General features: G+C 39.8%; 1 protein-coding gene across 1 annotated transcript in view; it reads right to left on the reverse strand.

The window, feature by feature from the left end:
* Positions 1–25,586, reverse strand: part of TMEM131L (transmembrane 131 like) — a 50,853-nt gene that overhangs the window by 18,130 nt on the left and 7,137 nt on the right. The window contains exons 3-14 of the mRNA XM_053460441.1: positions 24,377–24,420; positions 17,206–17,268; positions 14,606–14,729; positions 9,119–9,235; positions 8,884–8,994; positions 7,159–7,236; positions 6,839–6,989; positions 6,648–6,706; positions 5,398–5,503; positions 5,062–5,167; positions 4,359–4,512; positions 194–364 (exon numbers count right to left, since the gene is read on the reverse strand). Of these exons, the coding sequence (XP_053316416.1) occupies positions 194–364; positions 4,359–4,512; positions 5,062–5,167; positions 5,398–5,503; positions 6,648–6,706; positions 6,839–6,989; positions 7,159–7,236; positions 8,884–8,994; positions 9,119–9,235; positions 14,606–14,729; positions 17,206–17,268; positions 24,377–24,420 (1,284 nt within the window). The remainder of the gene's footprint in view (positions 1–193; positions 365–4,358; positions 4,513–5,061; positions 5,168–5,397; positions 5,504–6,647; positions 6,707–6,838; positions 6,990–7,158; positions 7,237–8,883; positions 8,995–9,118; positions 9,236–14,605; positions 14,730–17,205; positions 17,269–24,376; positions 24,421–25,586) is intronic.

The raw sequence follows: 25,586 nt of genomic DNA on the forward strand, positions 1-25,586 counted from the left end.
ATTACAAAGAATTAGACAACCGCTGCAGTTGGATGAGAACTCTTCCGACGCTTAGCCAGCATAGAATAAGTTTAAACATCTCATAAGCACAGAACACCCAACTATAGTACAAAGGCTGCCAAGTGAAATGTCTCGGAATAACTGCTAAAATAGTTTACAGTAGCTTGTTAGTAATGCAGATTTCCAACGGTACCTTAGAAAACACAGAGTGAATGTGAATTGGGACTTCATACGCGACTCCTGTGGAAGTAGTGATCCGCATTTTTGTCAGGTGATCTAACTGCGTGTCTTTGGCTTGGATCTTCAACGTAAACACATCCCAGCAGCCTGGAGGCAATGCTGACATGTGGGTGAAGTTACGGATCTAGATAAACGAGAATATTTTGTTACATTTACTACGACATTCATTTCCACACTAAAACATAGCTGTTCCAAACCACAAACTAGCATGGCTTTAATGCATGGTAACATATCCAGTGTAGTGAGTTCTAGCTCAAGGGAATCCAGACGTGATATCACCATAGTCAGTAATTTACACTATTTCCCATTTACAAGATGGTCTAAACTGAAAAGCTATTATCGCATATATAATACTTGCCCCCCCCCCTTTTTTAGGGAAACTTATAAAGAGGGGAGCAATATACCCAAGCACGAAATACAAAGAACTTTGAATGAACAAACTTTGGTTCTAAAGAACATGGGTACTATAGATGAGCATGCGCACTACTCCCCAGGACACATTGCACATTCACAAATAAATTGATCATTACATGCACTGACATCACAAGTAATGTCTAAGCTGCAATATCCCGATTCACCAGCAGATGTCACCATTGCACTACTGTGAACTCAAAAAAATAGCCAAAAAATAGAGCCCCCTTATGTCAGCTGACTTCAGTGAAGATAAACAAACACTGCACATGCGCATGATTTGTATTTGCTATGGAAACTTAACTTCATGGCCAGATATGTCACACTCGGTTTGATAGTCTATTAAACCAAGTGCAGCCATCTTCTGGAACATGTTCGGAACAAAATTGTTAACGAGCATGTAATGGAACATGTAACCCCTTCAAGACTGACATTTGGGTACTGCGTCTTCACCCTCCTCCCCTGTTGTCTCTGTTAGTCAATTTGTTATATTACATGCTACTTGTTATGTCCCGTCTACCCGTTGTACAGCGCTACGGAAATTGATGGCGCTATACAAAACAATAAATAATAATAAAGACCGCGTACCCATTTAAATTTTCTAGTTCCGTACACGTGATTAGCTTCAGAAACGATCATGTGCACGGAACTGAGGGGGATTGGCTGCCACGGATCGCTGGGGTGACCCAGTGGTCAGTAGCAGCCATCCCCTCGCGATCCCAGCGTTCAGAGCGACGCTAGATCGCGCATCATCAATGACGTACCTGGTACGTCCCGGTCTGCTGATGACACATGACCAGGAAGTACCAGGTATGCCCTGATCTTGAAGGGGTTAATCACCCCCCGGCCAGGGTCCCCCTTACACTTAACCAGCAGTGAGAGCAAATAAACTGGAGTGAAATGTTCAAAGTTATATTATTTCATCTGAAGGTTCAGTGACACAAAAAGGCACTTAAGAAGCACCTCCTACGTCCATGGCAACTATCAGTGCCTGCTTTTATGTTATACCGCAAAAACGTACAAATAGTAAAGTTTTCCCATTAAAAGAATTATCCAGGGCTTATACAGGCTTAGATTTTAGTAATATGCTATGCTTTAAAACATTTCAAATGTTTTCTTTAACCCCTTCGAGACAAAGGCTGATTTTACTTTTTGTACCCGTCGTGACAATGGCCTTTTTAACATTTCTGCGCTGCTCGTGTTTAGCTGTAATTTTCTTCTTTCCCGTTTACTGAACCCACACACATTAGATATTGTTTTTTTCAGGACAAGAAGGGCTTTCTTTAGATGACATTGTTTTGATTGTATCATATTATTTACTATTAAAAAAATTATAAAATATGGTGAAAAATTTAGAAAAAAATGACTGTTTCTAACTTTTAGTTGAAAAATCTTTTACTCATCTATAAAAGGTAATGAAAAAACCTGCTAAATAGATTGTACTATTTGTCCTGAGTTTAGAAATACCCAATGTTTTTATGTTTTTTTGCTTTTTTCTACCCATTATGGGGCAATAAGTACAGGTAGCGTTTTGCTATTTCAAAGCCATTTTTTCCAAATCTGGTAATTCTTCCCCCCTTGTGCCATTTCGGGTATCTTTGAACCCGGCCAATGCAATTTACCCCATCAAGTCATATATTTTTGAAAACTAGACAGCCCAGGGTATTCCAAATGCTAGTATTTTAACTCTTTCCATGCACCATATCTACCACCAGTCTTTGTCAAACTTTATGGTAGTCATTTTTTTGCATTTGTTTTGTCATACACATTTTACTTCAGGTATGAATTAAAATGTTCTCGTATATGTCACTATCACAAAACACCCCAATATGTGTTCAGCAACATCTCCTGAGCGCAGCGATACCCCACATGAATGATTTTGCCTGGCTGTTTGGGGGCAAAAGGGCCACATTTGGGGCATGCGCATTTTTCAATGTTGAACTTTGGCATTTGGGGATCCACTGCCCATGCCCTATTTGGTACATCTTTGAGCCGGGCCATTTCAGTGTGCCCAATAAACCCATATATTTTTGAAAACTAGACACCCCAGGGTATTTCAAATGCTAGTATTTTAACTCTTTCCATGCACCATATCTACCACCAGTCTTTGTCAAACTTTGTGGTAGTCATTATTTTGCATTTGGTTTTCCACACACATTTTAATTCAGGTATGAATTAAAATGTTCTCGTATATGTCACTATTACAAAACACCCCAATATGTGTTCAGCAACATCTCCTGAGTACAGCGATACCTCACATGAATGATTTTGCCTGGCTGTTTGGGGGCAAAAGGGCCACATTTGGGGCATGCGCTTTTTTCAATGTTGAACTTTGGCATTTGGGATCCACTGCCCATGCCCTATTTGGTACATCTTTGAGCCAGGCCATTTCAGTGTGCCCAACAAAACCATATATTTTTCAAAACTAGACACCACAGGGTATTTTAAATGCTGGTATTTTAACTCTTTGCATGCACACATTTTACCACCAGCATTTTTTCAAAGTTTGCAGTAATATTTTTGTGTGTGTATTTTTCCCACACACACCTACTTTATGTATGAATTTACAGCTCCTGGTATATGCCGCTGTCACACGACACCCCATAATGTGTTCAGCAACATCTCCTGAGTGCAGTGATACCCCACATGCATGGGTGTGTCATTTTTGGGGGGAACTAAAAGGCCACATTTGGTACGTGTGCATTTTTCTAATTGGAAATTAGATGTGTGGCCATCCTTCCCCCCGTGTTAATTGGGACGTTGTTGAACCTGGCCCATTCAATTTACCCCATCAAATGGTAATTTTAACTCTTTCCATGCGAGAATTGTTTTAAGCTAATATGCTAATTTTAGGACTTGCTCACAAAAATATATTTTTTATATATATATATATATATATATATATTTTTTTTTTTTTTTTTTTTTAAATTTTAACATTTTTTTTCAACTTGGAGGTTCCCCTGATAGTGACATCAGTGGGAAATGATTTTTACATTTTACTGTTTTTTTACTATTTTTTTCTAATTATTATTAATTTTATTTTATTTTTACTAATCACACTGTGATTAGAAAGCTGGGCTCCATTGACTTGCATGGTGAATGCAGTACCTGTATTCAACCTGCAAGTGGAGCCAAAGTTCTCTAGATGGTCTGGACCATCTAGCGAACTTTTAAAATTTGTGGTTCCTGTTACAGGACGGCAGCCATCTTCCTTGATGGCGAAGATTGCCGGCAGCTGCGGCTGTGACCGCTCTCCGGAGCGGTCACAGCCTATCAAAAGGTTAGTGTTTGGTGTCGCTGGATGCCTCCTGATCGAGGCATTCCAGCGACACCATTTAAGTTTAGGAGGCGATCGTCGATCGCCTCCTAAACGCTTTTAAAACGGGCGTCCGCCGCCATACAAAGTATGGCGGATGTTGACGCCCCGTGGAGGGGCCAGAGATGGCCCCTTCGTGCCGATCGCGGCGTTGCTGAATGCCTCGAGGTCGAGGCATTCAGCAACGCCTTTTGGGTGCAGAAAGCGATAGTAGATCGCTTTCTGCACCCGTTTAAAGACGTGCCGGTCCTGGCACGTCAATTGTCGTAAAGCACATGCTTTTCCGTGCCGTGCCAGGACCGGCAATTGTCATTAAGGGGTTAAACGAAGCAAAGAAAATCCCCCCTTCACTCCCTTTTCCACTTTAGTGTTTTATCAAACAGCAGCCTACCTTAAATATACTCTTGGCTTCGTCTGCTAGCACCACTTCAAAAAGGGAAATACGAAAGTTTAGGTTATTTTCCAACCAAACTGACCATAAACCAACAGGGTCCTGAAATGGTTGCATGTAGAATGATATTTTTGAAGTGTCAAATTTTATATACCTGCAAAGAGAAATAACACACTCTTAGATAAAATGTAACCGTGGAACGATGACAGATTCAGGCAGAGTATCAACAAGCAAACTACACTGTGAATGCCATTAACAATACCTATCAAATACAGACTAAAGGAAAAGATCATATCGTAACAAACAATCCCTGCAACGTGTTGGCCCGAGCCGGGATTCAAGTCCCTGTGCCCCAGGTTGGGCAAGCAAACTGGGCAGGGTTCCCTGGCACATATCCTCAAAAGAAAATCACCAGCTTCAATCTTCATTAATCGGAGAGATGTGCTGAAAATAAGTAGTCCAAACTATTTTCATCCTAACGTTGCATTACAATCTAGACAATGGGCGGGCCACTAACTTAAATGTTTTTTTTGTTTGTTTGGTTTTTTTTAAGTTTAGGAACTGTGGCTAGCCTTCTCCAGAGATCATCTGCCTATACTACACAACACAGTAAACAGACCCACTTTTCCATCCGAGTCTTAACGAGTGGCCACTTGCCCCTATATCTATATACAGTAATTGAATGAAAAAGCTAGTGTCATACCCCTCTGTCACGTTGCGAGAAAAACACAAGTAAGGAGGTGAAGCAGCTTCTAAGACGGTCAGCTTTTTTTTCCCGCTGCAATCAAACTCTGGATCACTGGCGGCAACTGGAACATGAAAAAAGGGGGGGGGAAGAATCATTTAAAAATCTGTTAAAACTATTTAAAAGTCATGATACTCTTCCTGTTATCACTCACGCACACTTCTTTTGTACTTTTTGATTATATTGTTTATCGTAGGCTAAAATGCCAGCACTGATGTTGAGATTATGCAGCAACGGGTTTCGGGTTCCCAGCTATACAAATAGAACGTATACGGCGCTCACATACAGACCGACCTGTGCAAGAAACGCTGGCAGCTTTCGTGAAGTTTATGGAAGAACTCAGAAGCATCACAGGCTCGAACTGGACAGATAAACTATCTCCCAGAAAATGATGAATATCCTGAAAACGTACACAAAACAAGAAGAAATGAGAAGAAGAAAACGAGGGGACTGGACAATCTCAGAGCTGAACGTCATACACATCCGGATTGTAAAATGATAGCGTGAACGTATGCAACGGATTCTAAACACAAACGATTCTCCATTTTTGGCATTTACTAATCAGCCAATAGCCAGTGCTAGTGTTTTATATATGTATATGTTATGTAATATGTTATACATATTATGTATATGTTGCAGCTATAAAACAAGGTAAGCCTTACAACGACAAACAGAATATATACTACATTTTTCTTTCAGATATTGTGTAAGGGGAGGGAGCATGGATCTGCTTTGTCCTTCTCTTTGGCAGAGAATTTCCTACTCTGTGCCATAAGAGAATTTTTCTGCGTTCTGTGAAACCTGAGCCGTACTGAGACAAAACATGCTGTAGAGCCGCTTTCAGAGGCACAAGTACCGAAAAACAGCCAGCTTTCCTCCGTGGACTGCTTAATACGAATTCTCATAATAGCCGATGCAATTCCCACCCATCACCTAACATTATAAGCTACGCGGGCCGGCTTCAAGGCCCTAGGCACGTTAGTCACCAGTCAGCGGTTTCCAAGGGAAGCCTGTGAAATGACGGCGTGGCCTCCACTTAATTACAGCACCGAGCTGTTTTAGACAGCTGAATATCCCATTTCCTACTTTGCTTGAACAATGTACTGTTTTCAGGATACGGGCGGTTCAGCTTTTCAGGAATATGTCTTCGTACTAACGATCTGTATGCTAACGCTATGTGATAGGCTGCCTATGGGTTCCTGATGGTCATCAGCATTTAAATCAGTCCCATCAGAAAAAACACAATGTAAAGATCAAAGCTTCTATGTGAACATTCTGGAGGTCAGCCGATATAACTAACCACTGCTCCAGCGTTATAAAACAGATATAAAGCAAATGTGAGCATTTCCTGTACATTACAGATTACAATCTCTTGGTATATCACTTGGAGAACAAGACCTGGGAAAAGTCATATACAAATCACACAGGAAAAAAAGCTCCTGAAAATGGATATATATGAAAAACACCACAAGGATATAACATACCACATAACAGTGGTAACAGTTGAAAGATTTTACATGCGTTAAAGCTTAGCCATCAATTACCTGCATGTGGACAAGACCGTTCCCGGAATTTAATACATACACGTGCATTGTCGGGTCATCTGTCCGAGATAATGTAAAGTACAAAAAAAAAAAGAAAAAAAGAAGATCACAAATGTGTAAACAGTCAGTTGCAGTGGTTTGCACTGTGACAAGAACGATTAACCCCCTTCATTCCCCTCTTTCTTGCTTACCGAGGTTTTCTTGTGGGTCAGCTGTAACAAAGATCATAAAAATATTCTCCAGTATGTACTTCCGGAGAGTCTCCAAGTCCTGCTGGCCGCCATCCAGCCGGACGGCAAAGTAGATCTGCAGCAGAAGTGAGTGTCCTGACAAAAAGCAGCTCTGTACCCGAGAGACAGCTGAACGTTAGGACAGAAATCCCAGCCAGGCCTTTACATCATCTTTATGTTGTCATGCACCCAAACCACCTACCACCACCACCCTGCCCCCCTACCACCACCACCCTGTCCCACCTTTCTCTCACTCAGTCCCCAAAGCGGTTGTCACATACCCTACACTGCTGCTGCTTTTTAAAAGGTACGCTGCACTTCAGGCGGACTTGCCACACACTGGAATTAATGGCTTCTGTCTGTATACAAAAACAGAGATGAAATGGCATTAAAACCTCTATCCATAAGGAACAGCACGAATGATCTATCACGTCTATTTCACGGCAGGACCGCTTACGGCACAACGTCTGTAAGGTACCCGCTACGATTGATATTCACCATCACAGCTTCCAGCAGAAATAAAATAATTTATTGGAAAAACAACTAAAGCTTGTGCTTTTGTTTGCCAATAAATATAATACTTTTGGAAATCTTTAGCTTACAGTAAGCCATTGATCAGGAAGAGCCATCATAATCCTATCAATTTTCTGACTCACTTCTCTTGACCCGATCAGCATCAATCAGCAACTTAATAGAGGAGACCTAACTTAATGAGGAGGAACAATGACGCAAATCCTGAGGAACATAAGATGCTTGGCTCTATAGCATTCATATAAGGCAGGAATCAAATACATATCTATTGCTGATTTTATCATGTAAACAATATTACATAGCCTGACTAAGCATTCAGGTCTGTAAAATGCAGGATTTGGGAAAAGATATGCTTTCAATAATTGAGGGATCCTCTGACATTAAAAATGACAATCAAATGGTTAAAAAGGACATACCAGGTACTTGCATATGAAGCACAGAAATATCTCAAAATGCTACGACATTTACATAACGTATATGTAACAGAGGAACAGAGGAAATGTGTTTGTACTTTTTGCAATACGCACAATTCTATGGTTTCCTCTTCAGAGATACTCTATAAGCAGTTTCATTTTCTAATTGTCTAATGGAAAAGGCTGTAGATTTTGTATGCCAACGACCTCTCCGTCATATCCAACACAACAGTGAATGCAGGGCCGGCATTGGGGTCTATTCATTAAAGAAGAGTCGGCAGGAGAGCCTGCTGGAGGGTTGTGCTTTCAGCTCCTTGACTTCACCATACATTATGAAGGGCCAACCCCAGTGAGCTTCTGCTGCAGTAAGATCTTGGCTGGCCATGCACGATGTATAGTTTTATCAAGTCTCGTCTACTGAGCTATGCATTATACAGGGCCAGCTAAGCCTTTCATTATTAGTATTCATTGTTCTGAATATTGTTTTCATAATAGCAAACAGAGTTGAAATCACAACTATCTTCAGTAATTAAGCCTATTTAGAAGTTTAATAAAAAAATGTTTAAACTTTGTCAGAATGCAATTATACAACAGACAACCTTGGTGAAGCATCCCCCCCCGCCCCAGTCCACCAAGGAGACTTTCGTTGAAGTTGTCAGACGATCACAAGGCCTGGCCATTCTAGGTCGATGTCTGTGGCAAGTGGAGATCATGACCCTAGCAGGGAGCTAGATTTATGAAAAATATCACTCCGACAGACATTGTAATCTGAAGGTAATCTTTGGAACACTTGATTAAAATTTCTAACAATTTCAGTTTCAAACAGCAGATTTATCACCTTTAGAGTTTAACCTTAAAAGAGTAGAAGAGCTGTCAAAATACTGCCAGGTTTTCTGACAAGCAAAAGTATTCTACACCGGAGCACTTTGCACCTTAGCAAACAGACCAGGGTGCACGGGATTTCAACCGATAAGCACTTAATGGACATAAAACAGAACACGTATTGAGGTAGTTCCTGTCATTATATACAACCTTTTGTTATTGTTTTACAAAATTACTTACCTGTGACTGTGAAAGGTGAATATTTTCAAGGTGTGGGAATATGACATCTATATTCTGAAGTGGATTCCTGGAATCATTAGAGACAAACATAGAGGTTCCCAGTCCAAACACCTGAAATGAGACGTATTGTGATTTATAAAGGCTGAGCAACTAGACACCAAACAATAATTACAGCGTCGCATATTACTAAAGCGATTGGGATATCGCTGGTATGGAAGTCACCCCACCTCCTTACCTGGTAGGACAGGATCCCATGTGAAGTAGTATTTAGAAATAAAGTTCCTTCAAAACTTCCCTCCAGCTCTGGAAAGAACACCACTGTGAAAGAAGATCGGCCACGGGCTGGAATGACCTAAACATATAAGAAAGTGAAAATAAACTCAAAATACGGAGTGTATTTTGCTTCCCCTTTCCACCTTATATTAGTTTAGCCACTTAAGTCAATTTACCACCACACTTCCATGGAAAAAAATAACTATATACTACGTATGATTTCAAATATACACCATGATTAATTAGATTTCACCAATGATAACGGTTACAGCTTTGCCGTTTATAATTGTTAAATAATGTTGATTAAAAGAACAAAAGATCAGCAGAATCCTTCCGAGTCCTGAAGTTATGGACCATTAAGCCTAACATTTGTAGTGGAAGACGTTATTTGAAAGAATGCCAAGGGATTCTACTCAGGAAGTTGTTCTATGCAACAAAATCATAACAGGAGTGAACATGGTTTTATGATTTATAGATCATGTAAACTAATGTTTTTTAAATAAAACACACACACACACACATATATATATATATACACATATACATATATATATATATATATATATATATATTTCACACACACACGTGAAAAAAGAAGTACACCCTCTTTGAATTCTATGGTTTTACATTTCGGATTTAATAACAATCTGTTCCTTAGCAGGTTTAGATTAATTGATCCTCCGCAAGCGTGACCACCTCGATAAAAGCCAACGTTTCAGCAGTTATTAATGAAACCTTTCTCAGCTCTACAGAGGTAAAATACTACCCACGTTTTAGTAGAATAGTTCGAAATCAGTGGATTACAAAAAAGCACAAGGTGTAGTTTCTTACATTCTTTGGAGGCTGATCCCCGGAAAGCATGAGGCTGCGTTGCATATAATGTGCATTTTATCAGATTTTATGGCGAATACAGGTCATATGTTGGGAATTAAGTATTTCACTTGGATACCATGATCACAAAGTCTACTTTCAGAACCTTTTTTTTTTTTTTAAATCTATTATGGAAAAACAAAATCGGTTTTGCTTATTTAAATAAAATGTACTTTCCCCTCTGATCCTGTCATCCATGTACAAATCTACATATTATGACAGCAATGCAATGACTTAGCTAGAAAATATTCACGCAGCTTAGGTTTCACTTTAAGCTTCCAATTCTTCATACCCCTTAGAAGCACATCTGCAGTGAATTACAGATTACAAAACAAGTGAGGCAATGTTCTACCCCTGGATTATAAGCACATTGCGAGTGCGTTCTGGTTACTGACCTCATTTGCCATGCTTGACGCAGACATATATCAAAAGTGGACGGCAAACATGGCAAAATCCTCAGCGTTACAGGGCACTTGGTACGTGTACGTCGGAAAAACAAATACATTTGAAAGGTTAATCATTTATGAGATTATAACTGTTTAAAGAGGAACCATCACCTTCATTGCTTTCAACAAAACTAAAGTCATTTAATAACACAATTATGGGTGATCTGTTTGTCAATCAGTGTAACTGTTTTGAAGTTTATTAAGTAAGGGATTACTTCATTTTATGGAAGTTGCGGCAACTAATTGCAGAACTAGCATATCAACTACAAAAGGGAAATAATGGTTCTAGTATTCCAATGAACATTAAGTTAGAAAGTGGCATAGTGTTACAATGGTTTCCTAATATACATGCCCCTAACTAAACCGATTATGGAGCAATCAGAATAGATCCATTAATGTGTAATATGCATACTCTACAAGGCTCATCTTGGAAGCTGAATTTAGAAACCTGACCCAGGAACCCTTGTCCCAAGATTTTCCCTGGACACTCCATTTTACGGGGTTCTGGCTGAAGACACTTGGTGTTTCCACAGTTACATAAAAATTGCCCTTGTAAATAATTTGGGGATAAAACTGCTAGTTTGAGGTTATTTCCTAAAATTAATTTAGATCTATTTAAATAGTAAATTATAACTCCACACCCTTATATTGAAATGTAATTCTCTCCTCACTGATTTAGTTATGCATCATGTAGTGTTGGCTCACTAGTTTATATTGACTTCAAATGTCCCAACTCCCCCGCAAATGCCTTCTTTAGTGACTCCAACGTACCCCCAGTTTCTTATCCATGGTAGGCCAACAGTCACAGTTGTTTGGTGAAACATTGTATGAACACAGTATAGCAAACCTTCTTCGGTGTTTAAATGTGTGCCATTTGTTTTTCACCTTTATATCCCGTAAGCAATACTTTCGTGCCATTACTGGGGCTGCCTTCCTGCCCCATTGCCTGCAGCTTTAACCTAGCCAGTCAGTTCAATGGCACCACATGTGATTCTCCAGCTCTTCATGTTTGGCTTTACCATGGAGGCATCTCAGGCTACAGTGCTTACAATTCAGTATTCTTCATTAACACGGGACAGACATTAAACTGTTAAAACGGCTTCTAAATTTCAACCTACATGGGTGGCATACAATTGCATATCTATTTAACCAATAATAGTCACCTGAGAAATTATATCCTGCTTTTTCTACCTGGCCTGACAAATTGTCACAAAATGATGCAAAACAAATGGCCAATCATGAAGATACCAGGAAAGCAGCATGGGATGGGTTTGAGGAATAATATCACAGCCGTTCAGAGTAACACAGAAAAAGTTGTTTTGTAAAGGTTTTCACTCGTGTACAAGGCCAGATCAGGGACTTGTATCTAAGGTTTGTACTATATTTAAAAAGATACATAAACACAATAACAATATGTTACTTTTTATATCATATAATAGGAATAACATTCTACTTTCCTCGGGGGCCTCAATATTTCCAAAGTCATGCTTTGCCAAAATCTATAAACAGTTGCTTAGCTCTGATTATTACAGGCCAGCCATTTCCATAAACACTGTTTCTCAATATCTTTCCTAAAACATTCCTCCAAGAAGTACATAGATGTTGAAAACATGTCTATATGGAGCTCTCTAGTTAGACCGTTTGGCCACAATTAAGCTTCTATTTGGCACAACTAGATTATACAAAATAATGGCAGACAACCTACTGACCAAGAAGGGTGTGTCATTTGGCTAGAAGTTTTGTTTCTATGTTTACACAATAAAACAGATTTCATCAGTAAGTGATGAAATACCCAAAATGGTCCTTTTGCTGCAAAAGCCCTAAAATACCCATGCACATGTCTCTGCAGTAGAATAGCTGTAAATGCCCTTTTATTGCTCAAAAAAATGTTATCGAATCTTAACAGTTATCTAACGATCCTGTTGTACAGGGCAGACTTTGGGTCTATTCATTAAAGGAGGAGTTTGCATGCGGGGGACAGATGGCTTAACTTCAGGTGTGCAGTGTCAGCTACAGAGGATGATTGCTCCACGTCACAGGTGAAAGGTATGGACCGATTGGAAGAAGCCAGGGTCCTGGTACAATTGCTCTGTGTGCTTCACCGTTATTCCGGTCCTGATTTGGACATCGGACTCTGATTTCTGATCCCTGACTGCCAACAGTCAGAAGGCAGGGTCACACAAAGCTTGCAAGCCTTTGAACACTTAACATGCACCCCATCTGACATTGACTTCTGGCCAATTCCCAAGAGTCAGAAGTTGGTCACGCAAGATCTAGAAACTCCACCTTGTTTACACAATTTGCTACTCTGGGTAATGAAGAAGAAAGTATAAAGGTAGGTATTCTAGAACAGGTAGATTTAATTTTACTTTTAGTAGGTGTGAATGGATTTATTTGTAGACATTTAAGCATAACCAGGCTAGTAGACGGATACATTATACCGTATTTGCTCGATTATAAGACGACCCTGATTATAAGACGACCCCCCAAAATCTGAATATTAACTTAGGAAAAAAAGAAAAAGCCTGAATATAAGACGACCCTAAAGGAAAAAAGTTTTAGCAGTAAATGTTAATTCATGTAAACAATTTTTTTTAATAAAAGCTATGATTGAGAAAAATATATTTTTTTTGTTTTTATTTCTTGTATTTTCCAACCTGTCCCCCAGTTACGCACATCTGCCCCCAGGCTTGCCACACCAATATGGCACTGTGGCCCATGATATGCCTTTTAACCCTCTATATGCCACTGTGCCCCATGGTATGCCTTTTGACCCCCTATGTGCCACTCTGCCTCCAGAAATGCCTTATACCCCTATATCCCATTCTGGCATTTAGGGGGTTAAAATGCATATTATGGGGCAGAGTGGCATATAGGGAGGTATAAGGCATTTCAGGAGGCAGAGTGGCATTAAGGGAGTTAAAAGGCATTGTATAGAGCACTCTGCCTCCAGAAATGCCTTATACCCCTATATGCCACTCTGCCATTTAGGGGGTTAAAAGGCATATTATGGGGCAGAGTGGCATATAGGGAGGTATAAGGCATTCCAGGAGGCAGAGTGGCATTAAGGGAGTTAAAAGGCATTATATAGAGCACTCTGCCTCCAGAAATGCCTTATACCCCTATATGCCACTCTGGCATTTAGGGGGTTAAAAGGCATATTATGGGGCAGAGTGGCATATAGGGAGGTATAAGGCATTTCAGGAGGCAGAGTGCACTATTAAATGCCCCCTTAACGCCACTCTGCCTCCTGAAATGCCTTATACCTCCCTATATGCCACTCTGCCCCATAATATGCCTTTTAACCCCCTAAGTGCCAGAGTGGCATATAGGGGTGTAAGGCATTCCAGAAATGCCCTACACACACACACACACACACACACACACACTTACTTACCGGTGCTTCCAATTTCCTGCTGTATTGCCGGGGCAGCGGGTTAACGTCTCATTCCGCGGCAGCCGGAAGGAGGTGGAGTTGGCAGCGGGGGTTTGTATGCGTCCGTCGCAAATACCTTCCCCGGCTGTCAGAGATCAGGAACTCTTGAACTCTGACCTCTGACAGTCGGGGAAGGTATTTGCGACGGACGCATACAAACCCCCGCTGCCAACTTCACCTCCGGAAGCACCGGTAAGTGTGTGTGTGTGTGGGGGGGGGCGACGACAGGAGGATCCAGGTCCCCTGCAGCGGTGCGGGGGATCTGGATCTTAGTCTCCTAATCAGACCTCTATTTGAGGTCTGATTAGAAGACGACCCCGATTATAAGACGAGGGGTATTTTTCAGAGCATTTGCTCTGAAAAAAACCTTGTCTTATAATCGAGCAAATACGGTACTTTAAATACGTATGGTAGAGCAGGGCTAAAAATAAGAATTAAAAAAATAATCAGAGAAGAGATAGTTCGATCAGTTCCCATAAACATATTTATTGCACCATTTACCAAACAGCCTCATATACTTCGCTTGTATGTTTTCGAAACTTAATAGAAGCCTAAAAAGCTCAGAATGGAAATATGTATCTGCATGTTGGGAAAGGGGCCTTGCTGTTAGCTGCTACAACGAACAGCCGTGCCAAGAAAAGCAAAGGACTTTGGCATGAACCCAGCACATACTTTCCAAAAGGATATCAACACTCACCCTGCTCTGTATGGGAGACACATGGAAATGTCTACCATTTGTAAACACCGACTTCACTTCAACATTTGTGTCCCAACTAGGGTTGAATGCGCAGAAGGACTGTGCTTTGGGGAGCCCCACAGGCCTGAAATAGAAATATAAAACAATACTTTTTCTTCCCCAATATAAATCATTTTTTTTTTGCCAGTTAACATGAAACCAGTTAAGTTTAAGGGATATCTATGAAATTGTACACTTTAGTTTTTAAGCCGCCAGGAGCTCCTGGCGAGGTCTGTTATTCAGTACCAGTATTTAATATGTTAACGTTATTGTCATTTAATTAATGTTGGATAGCAAGAAACCAAGGCTCTCCTAAAACATTTGCTAGTGGTACTTAAATTGTGGCTGTGTATACATACACTGTGTATTATTGTACAGTGTACAGTAATAGTTATATACACAGAGTTTAATATAGCATATATAATAGGTATATAGCATGGTTTGAGTGAGCTCTAAATTGCAGAACAGTATTATTATGCTATCAACACTCATTTTAGACCGTGAGTTTTTAGAAGTATACATGAAGATTGGCAGCCTCTTAATCAAAACACATTTAAACAGTTTAGAGCTTTCATAGAGTTCTGTGCTATTTTCTTTATTTAATCATATCAACATATATCAGATAAGATTACAATTCCACATATATAATAGAATTCCAGACATAGAAGGTTATTTGTGAAGTTCCTCTTCCAGATTGATGCCACATGTCCTGTAGCAAACCCCATATCAGCCAACAGGCAAATTAACATGGCCTTTAATGACTTTGCACAGGAAAATGGTATAAAACATGGATTAACGGGTAAAGACAACTGCTGATAATTAGATACCAAGCTTGTCAAGATCAGCACTCCATTTGTTATCAAGTGGGGTGTGGAAATGTTTTCACCTTATGAAGTGGGGGTAGGATAAAATCCTAAAGCCTGGCATATTGTTCTAGCAAAGCTCCATACAGTACAACATTTTTTGCCTCAAGCCTTTTCTTGAGATGTCTTCATCTAGGGATCAAACTGAGCACATAACTTGTCATGCTTGTGTAACATGGTGGCACATGCTGCACTCTGTACAACCATCCAAGAATTAAGTCTGAGAAGAACATGATGGATGTAACCTGTTTAACTGAAAAAGAAAATAATTTTCTAGGTGCTACTGTTCCAGAAGTCGCTTGGTCCCAAGTCTCATGGAGTTTAAAACAGAAGAAGTGGTGGGTGTTAAAGTAAGGGAAATCTATATAGGGTAGGTATATGGATATCCTGAACATAAGACTAGATTGGCCAAACAGCTCTGATCTGCCATCACATTCTACAACCTAAAGGTGACTTCCTTGCCTCTAAATTAGGCTCTGGTAGTTATACCAATCTTATTTTACATTTTTGTGGCTCTCATAGGTAGGTATCCAAGTTCAGTTTTTTTTTTTCTCATTCAAATATAATAAAATTATCTATTACCAATTTATCTGTAATTCATCCCATATCCTTAGTCCGAGGCAATACCCCTGATTGTTGGGAAGGCACCATGAGAAAACCACACACTCTGATGTTCTCAGCGTTGCATTAAGTTGTCACCAAGCAAACATCAAGTTGTCCTGGCCCTTGGGGCCCACTAGGGACGGCCACACCTATATGCCAATTCTTCTAACCATACCTCCTGAAAATGTTCTTCACTAGCTATTTGAAATGTTGGAAACAAGAGCTGAGGTTAAATCATCACTCTTTTAATGCACATCAGTATAGAGAGTTGTGCGTATGACATGCCTGCAACAGCATAATTGTGTGGGAGAGCTAGTCTCAATATAAGCGCTGTGTAAACAGTTGGCGATATATAAGTAATGAAAAAAAAAATAATAATAAGGTCTCAATCCGTTTTCATGCTGCCACCTGAATGTGAATGAGCACTTGTTATTACCTCTTTACAACACCATTCCAGCTGACTGTAATGGTGGACAACCATGCATCTCATTAGGTTTATCATTACCTGCTCAACCTCATGTGTACAAAAGGCCTGCTGCTGACTTATCCATGTGTAATGGAGTGAGAACTACTAATCTATCCAGTAAAGGAACCAGGAAAAGCACATTATATAATCAATACAAAATACAGACTAGCGCATTGATCAACTAAGTACTTTCTATAACGAGGGAAAAGTATAATGGGGAGATAGGGACAAATGCTGACCAACAGTGGTCTAAGCGGTTGTCCATCAAAGACCTGCCATGCACCAGGCTTGCTCAGATTTAGCAAGGAGAAGAATTTTCTGTTTGACTTACTGAAGGCATTTAGCAGTATTGCATAGTTTCGGTTTCAAAATGTTCCTCAGAATGGTGGGATTCAAATAGCCTTGCGTGTTTTGAATCTTCCATACTGAACTATACCACTGCCTATTAAGAGCCTAAATAGCGCCATTTCAAACCGCATATAACTTATTACATTTTACACCACAATTTGTTTTTATTCACGGACCACAGAGTCATCATTCAACCTGCAGTTGTAAAGAGGATGTCTTTAGGACACTTCTAGAACAAAATCCATTGAATTCCACATGAAATACAAGAAGCTCATACTTACTGAGACCCAAAATCCAGAACGGACGGTTGAAGGTGTAAGGCCCTCCCACTAGGCCTTGGGTAACTACAAGAAAAAGAAAACAATAAAAAAGGCCTGTTTATATATATTTTTTGACACAGAACATTTAAGTGGTCTGTCTAATTAACTCCCTGGGTGCCAGATGGCTAAGCCTGCACAGTGCTCACCTCTGTGGATTAAGCTCAGAAGGAATGCAAAAATACTAAACAGACTATTTTTATCTAGATAATGAGAACAGCGATGCCTAGAGTGTGTACGGGCTCAAAATGCATTGTTTTCAATGGGTTTAGCGACCGCCCATTGCCCTTAAGGGGTTAAAGTCTCAACAGTCAGCATACTCTGAAAAGTGTTCCAAAAAAAGTGTTATTCCCTTATACCGTTATCCTAGCATATTCCCCACATCTGTTTGCCTCATCCTCACTACAGTACAAATCACACACACATACATATTATATATATATATATATAAATATAAATATGAATATAAATATAAATGCGCACAGGCTTAGAAATTGTGTGCAAGTGAGCGGTAGAGAGGGATAAGGGCAAGAACCTCTACCCTGTGATGTATTTGGACGAACACATCTGCAAAAGAAACATGCCAACCGTATAAAGAGGATCCACTCAATACATCAGATAAAGGAAAAAGGCAATTATGATGTAATATGCAGCTACATATGTATTAAAGTGTATATAAGGGCTGAAATGTATCTTTAGATAATTTAAGCATCCCAAATAGGTAATAGTGAAATGATTTAACAATTTCAAAATGGCCAAAACATCAATACACTCTAAGACATATTGGTACTGAAAAAGAATAGGGCGCTGCTCTTGCATTATAGCTCTTTGTACAGTCCTGTATATTTCAAAAAGCCTAAGCCAACACTATTTTTCTTTGGAGGGTGGCAGTTCCACACCTTACCGCTGGTATCCCATGCACCCAATTTCATTAAAAAGGAAAATATTACAACTAAAGGAGCTGAAGAAAGTCACACACTAGAACACTGAAATAAAGCACAGTAGGGTCATGTGACGCTGCGGTCTTCATCTGTCTTTGTCCTTATAAAAGCAGAAGCTCTGCAGCTTTTATTAGCTCCCATAAATACACCTGCCACGAAACCGCATATTTTCTTACACCACAATTAAAAACTATTCCTTCTACAGCCAGCACAGTCATTAGCGTCTCTCACCGTGTTGTTCGTGTTAATAATCATAACGTTAAATAAGAGATGCAGCCATTATTTGTCACGCAATATGCAATAAGGAAAAATACAGCTGCCAAGCCGTGGCCGCTCTGCTAGCAATACAACAATGGCAACCAAACAAAAAGGAATGCTTGCCATCCTCCCACTACACAAAAAGATTTCCTTGTGCCAGCCAAAGCACTCAAAACCACACACAAAAGGCTTCTACTCTTTTTAATACGTAAAACAAAATAGTATTATAAATATTATTATTATAGTTCAATTATTATCAAGTTGGCTCAGATTTGAAAGTCCTGCATAAGCGAATCCTCATTTCCTCCATAAATCGGAGTATCATGTTCCTTTATTTTTTCTGGACATGTCGGCTGGGAAGGGGTTAAAATTCACTCATATATGACTATGCCTTTCGACACTGGGGTCAGTCGCTACTATAATAGTAAATGTCATCTGTAGCAACACTATTGTGAACTTGCACACTTTATACAGCTTCCCCCATCTTGTCCTCTGTCTTTTAACTTTATTCTATTTCCTCTCAATGTTCTAGAATATTTTATTTACATAGAAACCGTTACAGTTTAGCATCTTATTTGACCTCCGCTGTTTTCTTTGCCTCGTTAAAACCATAAAAGGTTCCATTATGTGTTCATCATCATAAATATCAATATTCCCTGTATTGTGTGCTGAAGCTATGAATAGCTTTCTATGAATCTGTGAAGTAACACTCTGAATGTTTCCTTCACAGCAGCCATAGTAACAGTCTAAGCAAATATCTGTGTATGCCATGAAAACTAACCAACCGGAAGGCAATGCTAAGCTTATTGTGTTCCTACGTCAACATTGTATTATTTTTGTGTCACTTAAGTGCTCACAACTTAATTACACATGGGGCAGAGGCGGAGGGTCCACTAGAAACGAAGCGGTTATGAAACAGGTCAAGGAGGACGTAGATACCAAAAGTCTATGCTCTATTTATTTTCGAGTATTCACAAAGTAGGAAAAGCTACCAAGGGTCAACATTTCTATAATAGAAAAGCAAAAGTGGTGCAGGCAATGGAGTAAAACCTGCACGTGATCAATGTTGGTTCATGTGCATGGTTTCATGCTGGACAAGAACCAGCGCTCTGAACAACAAATACATGTCCTACAAAATTGTCTTGTCAAACACTCTCTGGTGAACCCCATGGAGTGTTCATAACAAAAAAAAACCTGGGAAATACTAAATTCTCCTGGGCTTGGTTCAGCATATTGGGACTTTGTGCATCACTCTCTTCCAAGTAGATAAGCAACTTTTCTTTTCTCTTCCAAGCAGATAAGCAACCAATTAGTTGAGCGTGAAACGTTTGGACAAAGAGTAGGCGTTCTACTGCAGCTTCTACTTATTTTTTCCCCTATGCTTGATGAATGCATATTACACTATGTACAAAGTACTCCTCTATGCATTTAAGTGATAAGTGTACTGTCTGTTACACTTGTGTCTCCCTTTAAGTTTCCGGTTATCCATGACCTGCACAGAATATACACAGAATTAAGTAATTTTCTTTTTAAACATTGTGGGGGAAAAAATGTGTATTATCAAATGCTTTCGAAGCACCAAACAGAAGACATCATTTTAGTATGAAACTTTGCTAACATGCCAAATTGGTGTGTCGATGACTGGGTAAAATTTTCTTTTCCCAATGGAACCCAAAGCACATGAGCAGCATGATCAACCAAGTGAGTAAGGGACGGGGCTGGTGACGGGGGGGGCATCTTCTCTCAAGTGCAACAGAGTATTTTAGGCCACAGCAGTATAGGATTGATTACTCCCCAAAATAAGGAGGTAACCAGGGACGTCTAAACGTCCCTCAAAGCAAAATATATGTCATTAAACCTACAGAAACATAGGATACTAAACCACAATGTATAGGGCAGGTAAGCCAAGCAACTAAATAAGTAATGCGACCTACTTCAGCACAACTGTGGATATTAATGTTGAATTATTAAGATTACTCAGGGTGTGTGAGAAAACGTGCATTCTCCATTACATTAGATTCCTTCCCGTCATAACTTCCAGATTCTTTAATTCAGTGACAACCTATTTAAGGTGACTGCATGACTTCTTAAATGCAAGGCGGAACAAAATACTAGAACCCAGAGTTAGAGACCTGAGAACATAACAGACAGTATAGCATTTTCTGCATTATTTTATGTCGCATTAAATGGCTATATCCATTCTGGGCTCAATATTTTAAACCAAGGTGTGCATTCCGAGTTCCACATAGTAAGTGTCATGTAAGACGCGCTAATTCTATCTCTGTTCTTCAAGGAATTCAGATACCTGCAGATTTCAAGAGGTGGGTCAGTCTTGTTTAAACACGTAGAACAGCTTCAGTTGGTAAATGTAAAGCAGTAAATGTAAACCTTGAGCGTTTATGCAGAGGAACACAGCCACAAGTGTAATAAAGAGAATGATGGGAACTGTCACTCCCTTTGAGCACCATGTATACTGCCAACAAACGCTCCTAATGTGCTGTTTAAACCACATGGGATTCTGGGTAGGCGCATGCAAACAAGGTCAACGATGATCACCTTTTGCCTCTATATCCACTTAATACTGTTGTTATTTTGGTATTTCTTGTGCTCCCCAAGTATTAAGCCAGTATCACAACCTCATGCTGACGAGTCCCATTAAGGATGAAACAGCTGTCCATGACTGGTGATCTGGCTACTGCACCTGTTATCCAAGTTTTGTCTAAAGGCTGTCTTGTACAGCGGGCAATTACTTTCAAGGGATCCATGTATAAAGTGGATATAGAGGCAAAAGGGGATCATTGTTGACCTTGTTTGCATGCGCCTACCCAGAATCCCTTGTGGTTGTGGAAGCACCATGAGATTTCTGAGGGAAAAACAAGCCTTCTGGCTTGTCTGGTGTCTGTAGATGAGTGTTTAATAATGCTTCTACTACCCCTTAATTTTAAGTGGAAGGGTTTCCCATCACCTTTACCCACCATAACTTCTGTCAATGAAATATAAAAGACATTCAAATGCGAATTCTGAGCCATGTCTAAGTCCGCTCTGGATTGTAAAGCCATAAATCTTACTGAGCCCAAGTAATTTGAACTAGGTAAACGAAAGGGACCATGAAATTCCAATGTTATGTTTTAAGCATAGCATTTTGTTACATAACTTCACTCACCTTAAGGATATAAACATTTCTATCCTGATCTGACCCAAAGTAAAATAAATCTTGTACAGATGGAAGCTAGACTGTCAGCGCTGTGCTAAAGCTGACTAAGTCCTATTCTGGGGATAGCTGCTTTGGTATAGACCTTGTGTTTAGATTTCAGGGCAATTTGATAAACATGGCGATGGCATGACCATATCCATACTAAGACAGTAAAAGAGGAATGAGATTTATTGTTCAAATGTTATACTGCCAGGGTTACATATAACATGTGTGACATAAGCATAAAGCACTGCAGTATAATATGCATAAATGCAATTTACTGTGGTAACTAATTGTGTCAATTTATTGGTGCAAAACATGACAAATATTTACATACAGGCTGTTTCATGCGATAATTACACTCCTTTCCACCTCCTTTTTGGGGTTGACTAACATATGATGAAAACTGTCACATATTGACAATTGCCGTCTGAATGATTATTTTCCCCATTTATGTGCCCTGGCCCCTTTACGTTGTAGATAGATGATCCAGGGGCACACGTGAAAGTGTTTTTAATTAGACATCCCTTTATATCAAGGAATATGACCTAGAAACCATTAGACAATCTGTCAGTTAGTCTTTGTGAATGTATGCTAACCATTCGTGCATTTGCAGCTCCAATAGAAGACACTCATTCTTACCTGGGAATTCTCTTCACGCTATGAGACATCTCCCGCCTCCGCTAGGTCAAAAACTACACACCAATACTTAAATAGAAATCCCTCCTCCAATACCCAGAAGGAAGTGCCATTAAAAATAAAACTTGCAGGACAGAGTAATGCAAATAGAATATATTAAAGGAGGAACATTGTTGTGCTGGCATGGGATCAGTAAGGGACAAGAATTCAGAGGTAAGAAGAAAAGGTGCGGTACCTAACACATTTCTCCCAAAAGATGCATTACTGGAAGCTGAAGTGTCAATGTGGTGGTGTTTACAAAACACATGAAACAATGATCACGTAGCAGCCTTGCTGATCTTCTTGGGAAAACCATCTGTCTGCTTAGCTCAAAATCTAGCCTTAACGTCTGCCCAGATTTTTAGTAACCCTGAATGTTTGTCTAATTGCCAATCTTGCACCAGTTGATTTTTCTTCCACTCAGATATCTACCTCCTGAGCCATCGCTTCTTGTTGGTGGCACTTTGTGTGCACCTGAAAATTCATATAAGCAACAATTGTGCTGTTGTCCATTTGGATCCATACAGCTCTAAGTCCAAAAAGAAATGACCAAGGTCTCAGTGTTCTCCATACAGCAAAGTATCCATCGCTGTCATCGAAAGAAAGCCTGGAACAAAGTCCCTAAAATAAAGTGTGTTCAAGTGAGGTGCCCAGTTCCTTCTACTGTAATCCATATTCTGGAACACACTCACCGTCAAATTGTAATTCCGTATCCTCCGAAAGAAGAATGTTTAGTTGACCGCTTACAATGAAAACTAGAGCTTCCAGGGCTCAAACGTACAGTTGGAATTATGCCCATTACACCCAATAACTAAATGCTTCTTACGACAGATAGTCTCTTGTCTCTCATCACAGATCTGTTTCATAAAGTCCTCCTTCTGAGCAGGTAAAACGGCCCTTTCCCTAGCGAAGTTGATCAGACTCCCAAAGAACTACAACTGCACGAGCCGTGATTTGGCACAACTGATAAGAGGGTAAACTCTATGGTCTAGCTCAACACCAATTGGGTTAATATATTTTCTTGTGGAAGAAGAGTTACTAACATTCTGTTTTGAGGACAGGAGTTGAGCTATCAGCTACAATCTAACAACTAGTATTAACAGCAGACCAGTCGGCCTGTGATGGAGACTTTACTATGCTGGCTTTCGATTATGAAACAACAGAGCATTAAAGAGAGGATGGAAGAGAAACCCAGACAGGTCCGGCCAGGCACCTAAGAGTCCAACCTGGGAGTATCAACATGTCTCTCCCTGGCATTGGTCTAAGAGTCCAACCTAGGACTGTGTCTGTCTGCTGTCATCCCCATAGCCACTAAGCCAAGGGATCATCACAAAGAAGAAAACAAGAAGGTTCTGCCTACCTGAAGGAAGACAGGAAAACACTGCCTTCTGAGTATCGGAGACAGCTTTATATAGTCTAGTGTGTGTCGTAACATAACCCCACATTTGGTTGCACAAACTGGCAATATAAGCACAGCCCGCCACTATGCATGCATTCTTAATAGTTAGTCACAACCACAGAGTGCTTATATTAGTTTTCATCTAAATTTATGTGTGAAAGTGTGTCAATTGAAACCTGTAACCTCAATTTCTATAAGTAATATGCTGTTCCTCAACTGTACTCTTATGTCATAACAGGATATAACTTTCTATATGTAGAGTAGAACATTTTGGTGTTTTAATGTAATAAACACGAGAGGAGACTGCCTCTCACACAACAAACACAAACACATTGCCAGCTGTACCTTTATACCAATGATAAAACAGACAACTTTGTTATCAAATGTTTAGCTGGCCATTCATTTTTATGTTATACTCAAGAAGATTTGAAACTAGAATTAGCCCTTCTCTTGGGTACGACTAACAATTTCATTATTTAATGTTTCTTATAGGTATATCCACACTCAAAGTGATCTGTTGAGATCACTTTGTGTTTCATTCACCTAAAGGATAATAGTATAAAACCAAAAAAATGTGAAAGAAAATTATACCCCCTGCCTCCCAAGAGAAAATACAATACGTTTGATTTGTTGGCACAACCACAAGCATCAAATATATGCACTTACGATTGTTCCTGCGAATGTTCCCCCGTGGTCTGATCAGAATCAGCCTACAAATAAGACATAAAAGAAACGTTTAAGAGAACATTAGTAGAGCATTCTCAGCGCTCAGAGAAAAGGTTTTCGAAAATGTATTCTGATGTTTCAATCGGCAGCCACAAATCACATAATACATGGGTTGACAAAAAGGTTCACTTGTATACAAAACTAACCAGACGTTTAATTGTGATTGTTTGCTTTCATTGCCATTGACATCTTTAAAAATGACTGCAATTCATTGGGACTGAAAAACCGTCAACAGCAGATGTGACTTTCTTCATAAGTTCATAATACCCGACATATACAGATCCAGAATGTAAAACGGGATAATATGTAATTACAAATATAGCTTTTGCAAGGTATTAGAATCTAAGGATTATTTGCATTATGTGCGCAGGGACTTCCATTAAAACAGGCAGTAGCAGAGCTTTTAAAAGGACAATAACGAGCCAACGTCCAAATCGGACCTCGAGACTGCGACTATCCTAAATAGTTATGATGGTAACAGTACAGGTGACAGACTAATTGCTTAGGCTGATCATAATAAAGACTGGTTGAAATAAACATGAACAGGTTGGCCTTCAGAAAACTTGAAACATTGCTTAGCCTCCACACAAACAAACATATGGACTTTTTGCTTTCTTTTGTTTTTTCTCGACGTTTCCAGTAAGGTATCCTGGCCTGGGTCCATAAGGCCTAGGAAGGACAGCTTTACGAGCAGCCGACCACCCTATTAGGAGATTGGTCTGTCTATGGTGCTCAATTAGCCAGTTGAGCAGAGGCAGAGATTTTCCTTGAACCCAGACCATTTACACTATGGAGGACTGCGAGAACACCGTATTAACTTTTACCTACAACTTAAGGAGGAGCTCTGGTGATATGATGTCTTATCCTGGCACTGGTAGAAAAGGGCCACCACATTAACTAGGAGTAAGCTCTAACACTACAGTAGGTGAGGCCATGACCAGTGACCTCAATAAAAACATCACTGCACATACCAGAAACTGAAGGGTGACCTGGAGCTCATATAATGAACTGTTTGTATGCAACAGGTCAAAACTGGTATTACTGCTCAAAAGATTGAATATTCCCAGCTGTTCTTTTGCTACTTTGATATCTTCGCTTAATCTTATCCTATGCACTTTTTAATATACATCTTAAGATAGGTTTTATCACA

Source organism: Spea bombifrons, chromosome 1 (genome assembly GCF_027358695.1).
Source record: "Spea bombifrons isolate aSpeBom1 chromosome 1, aSpeBom1.2.pri, whole genome shotgun sequence".
Lineage (NCBI taxonomy): Eukaryota > Metazoa > Chordata > Amphibia > Anura > Pelobatidae > Spea > Spea bombifrons.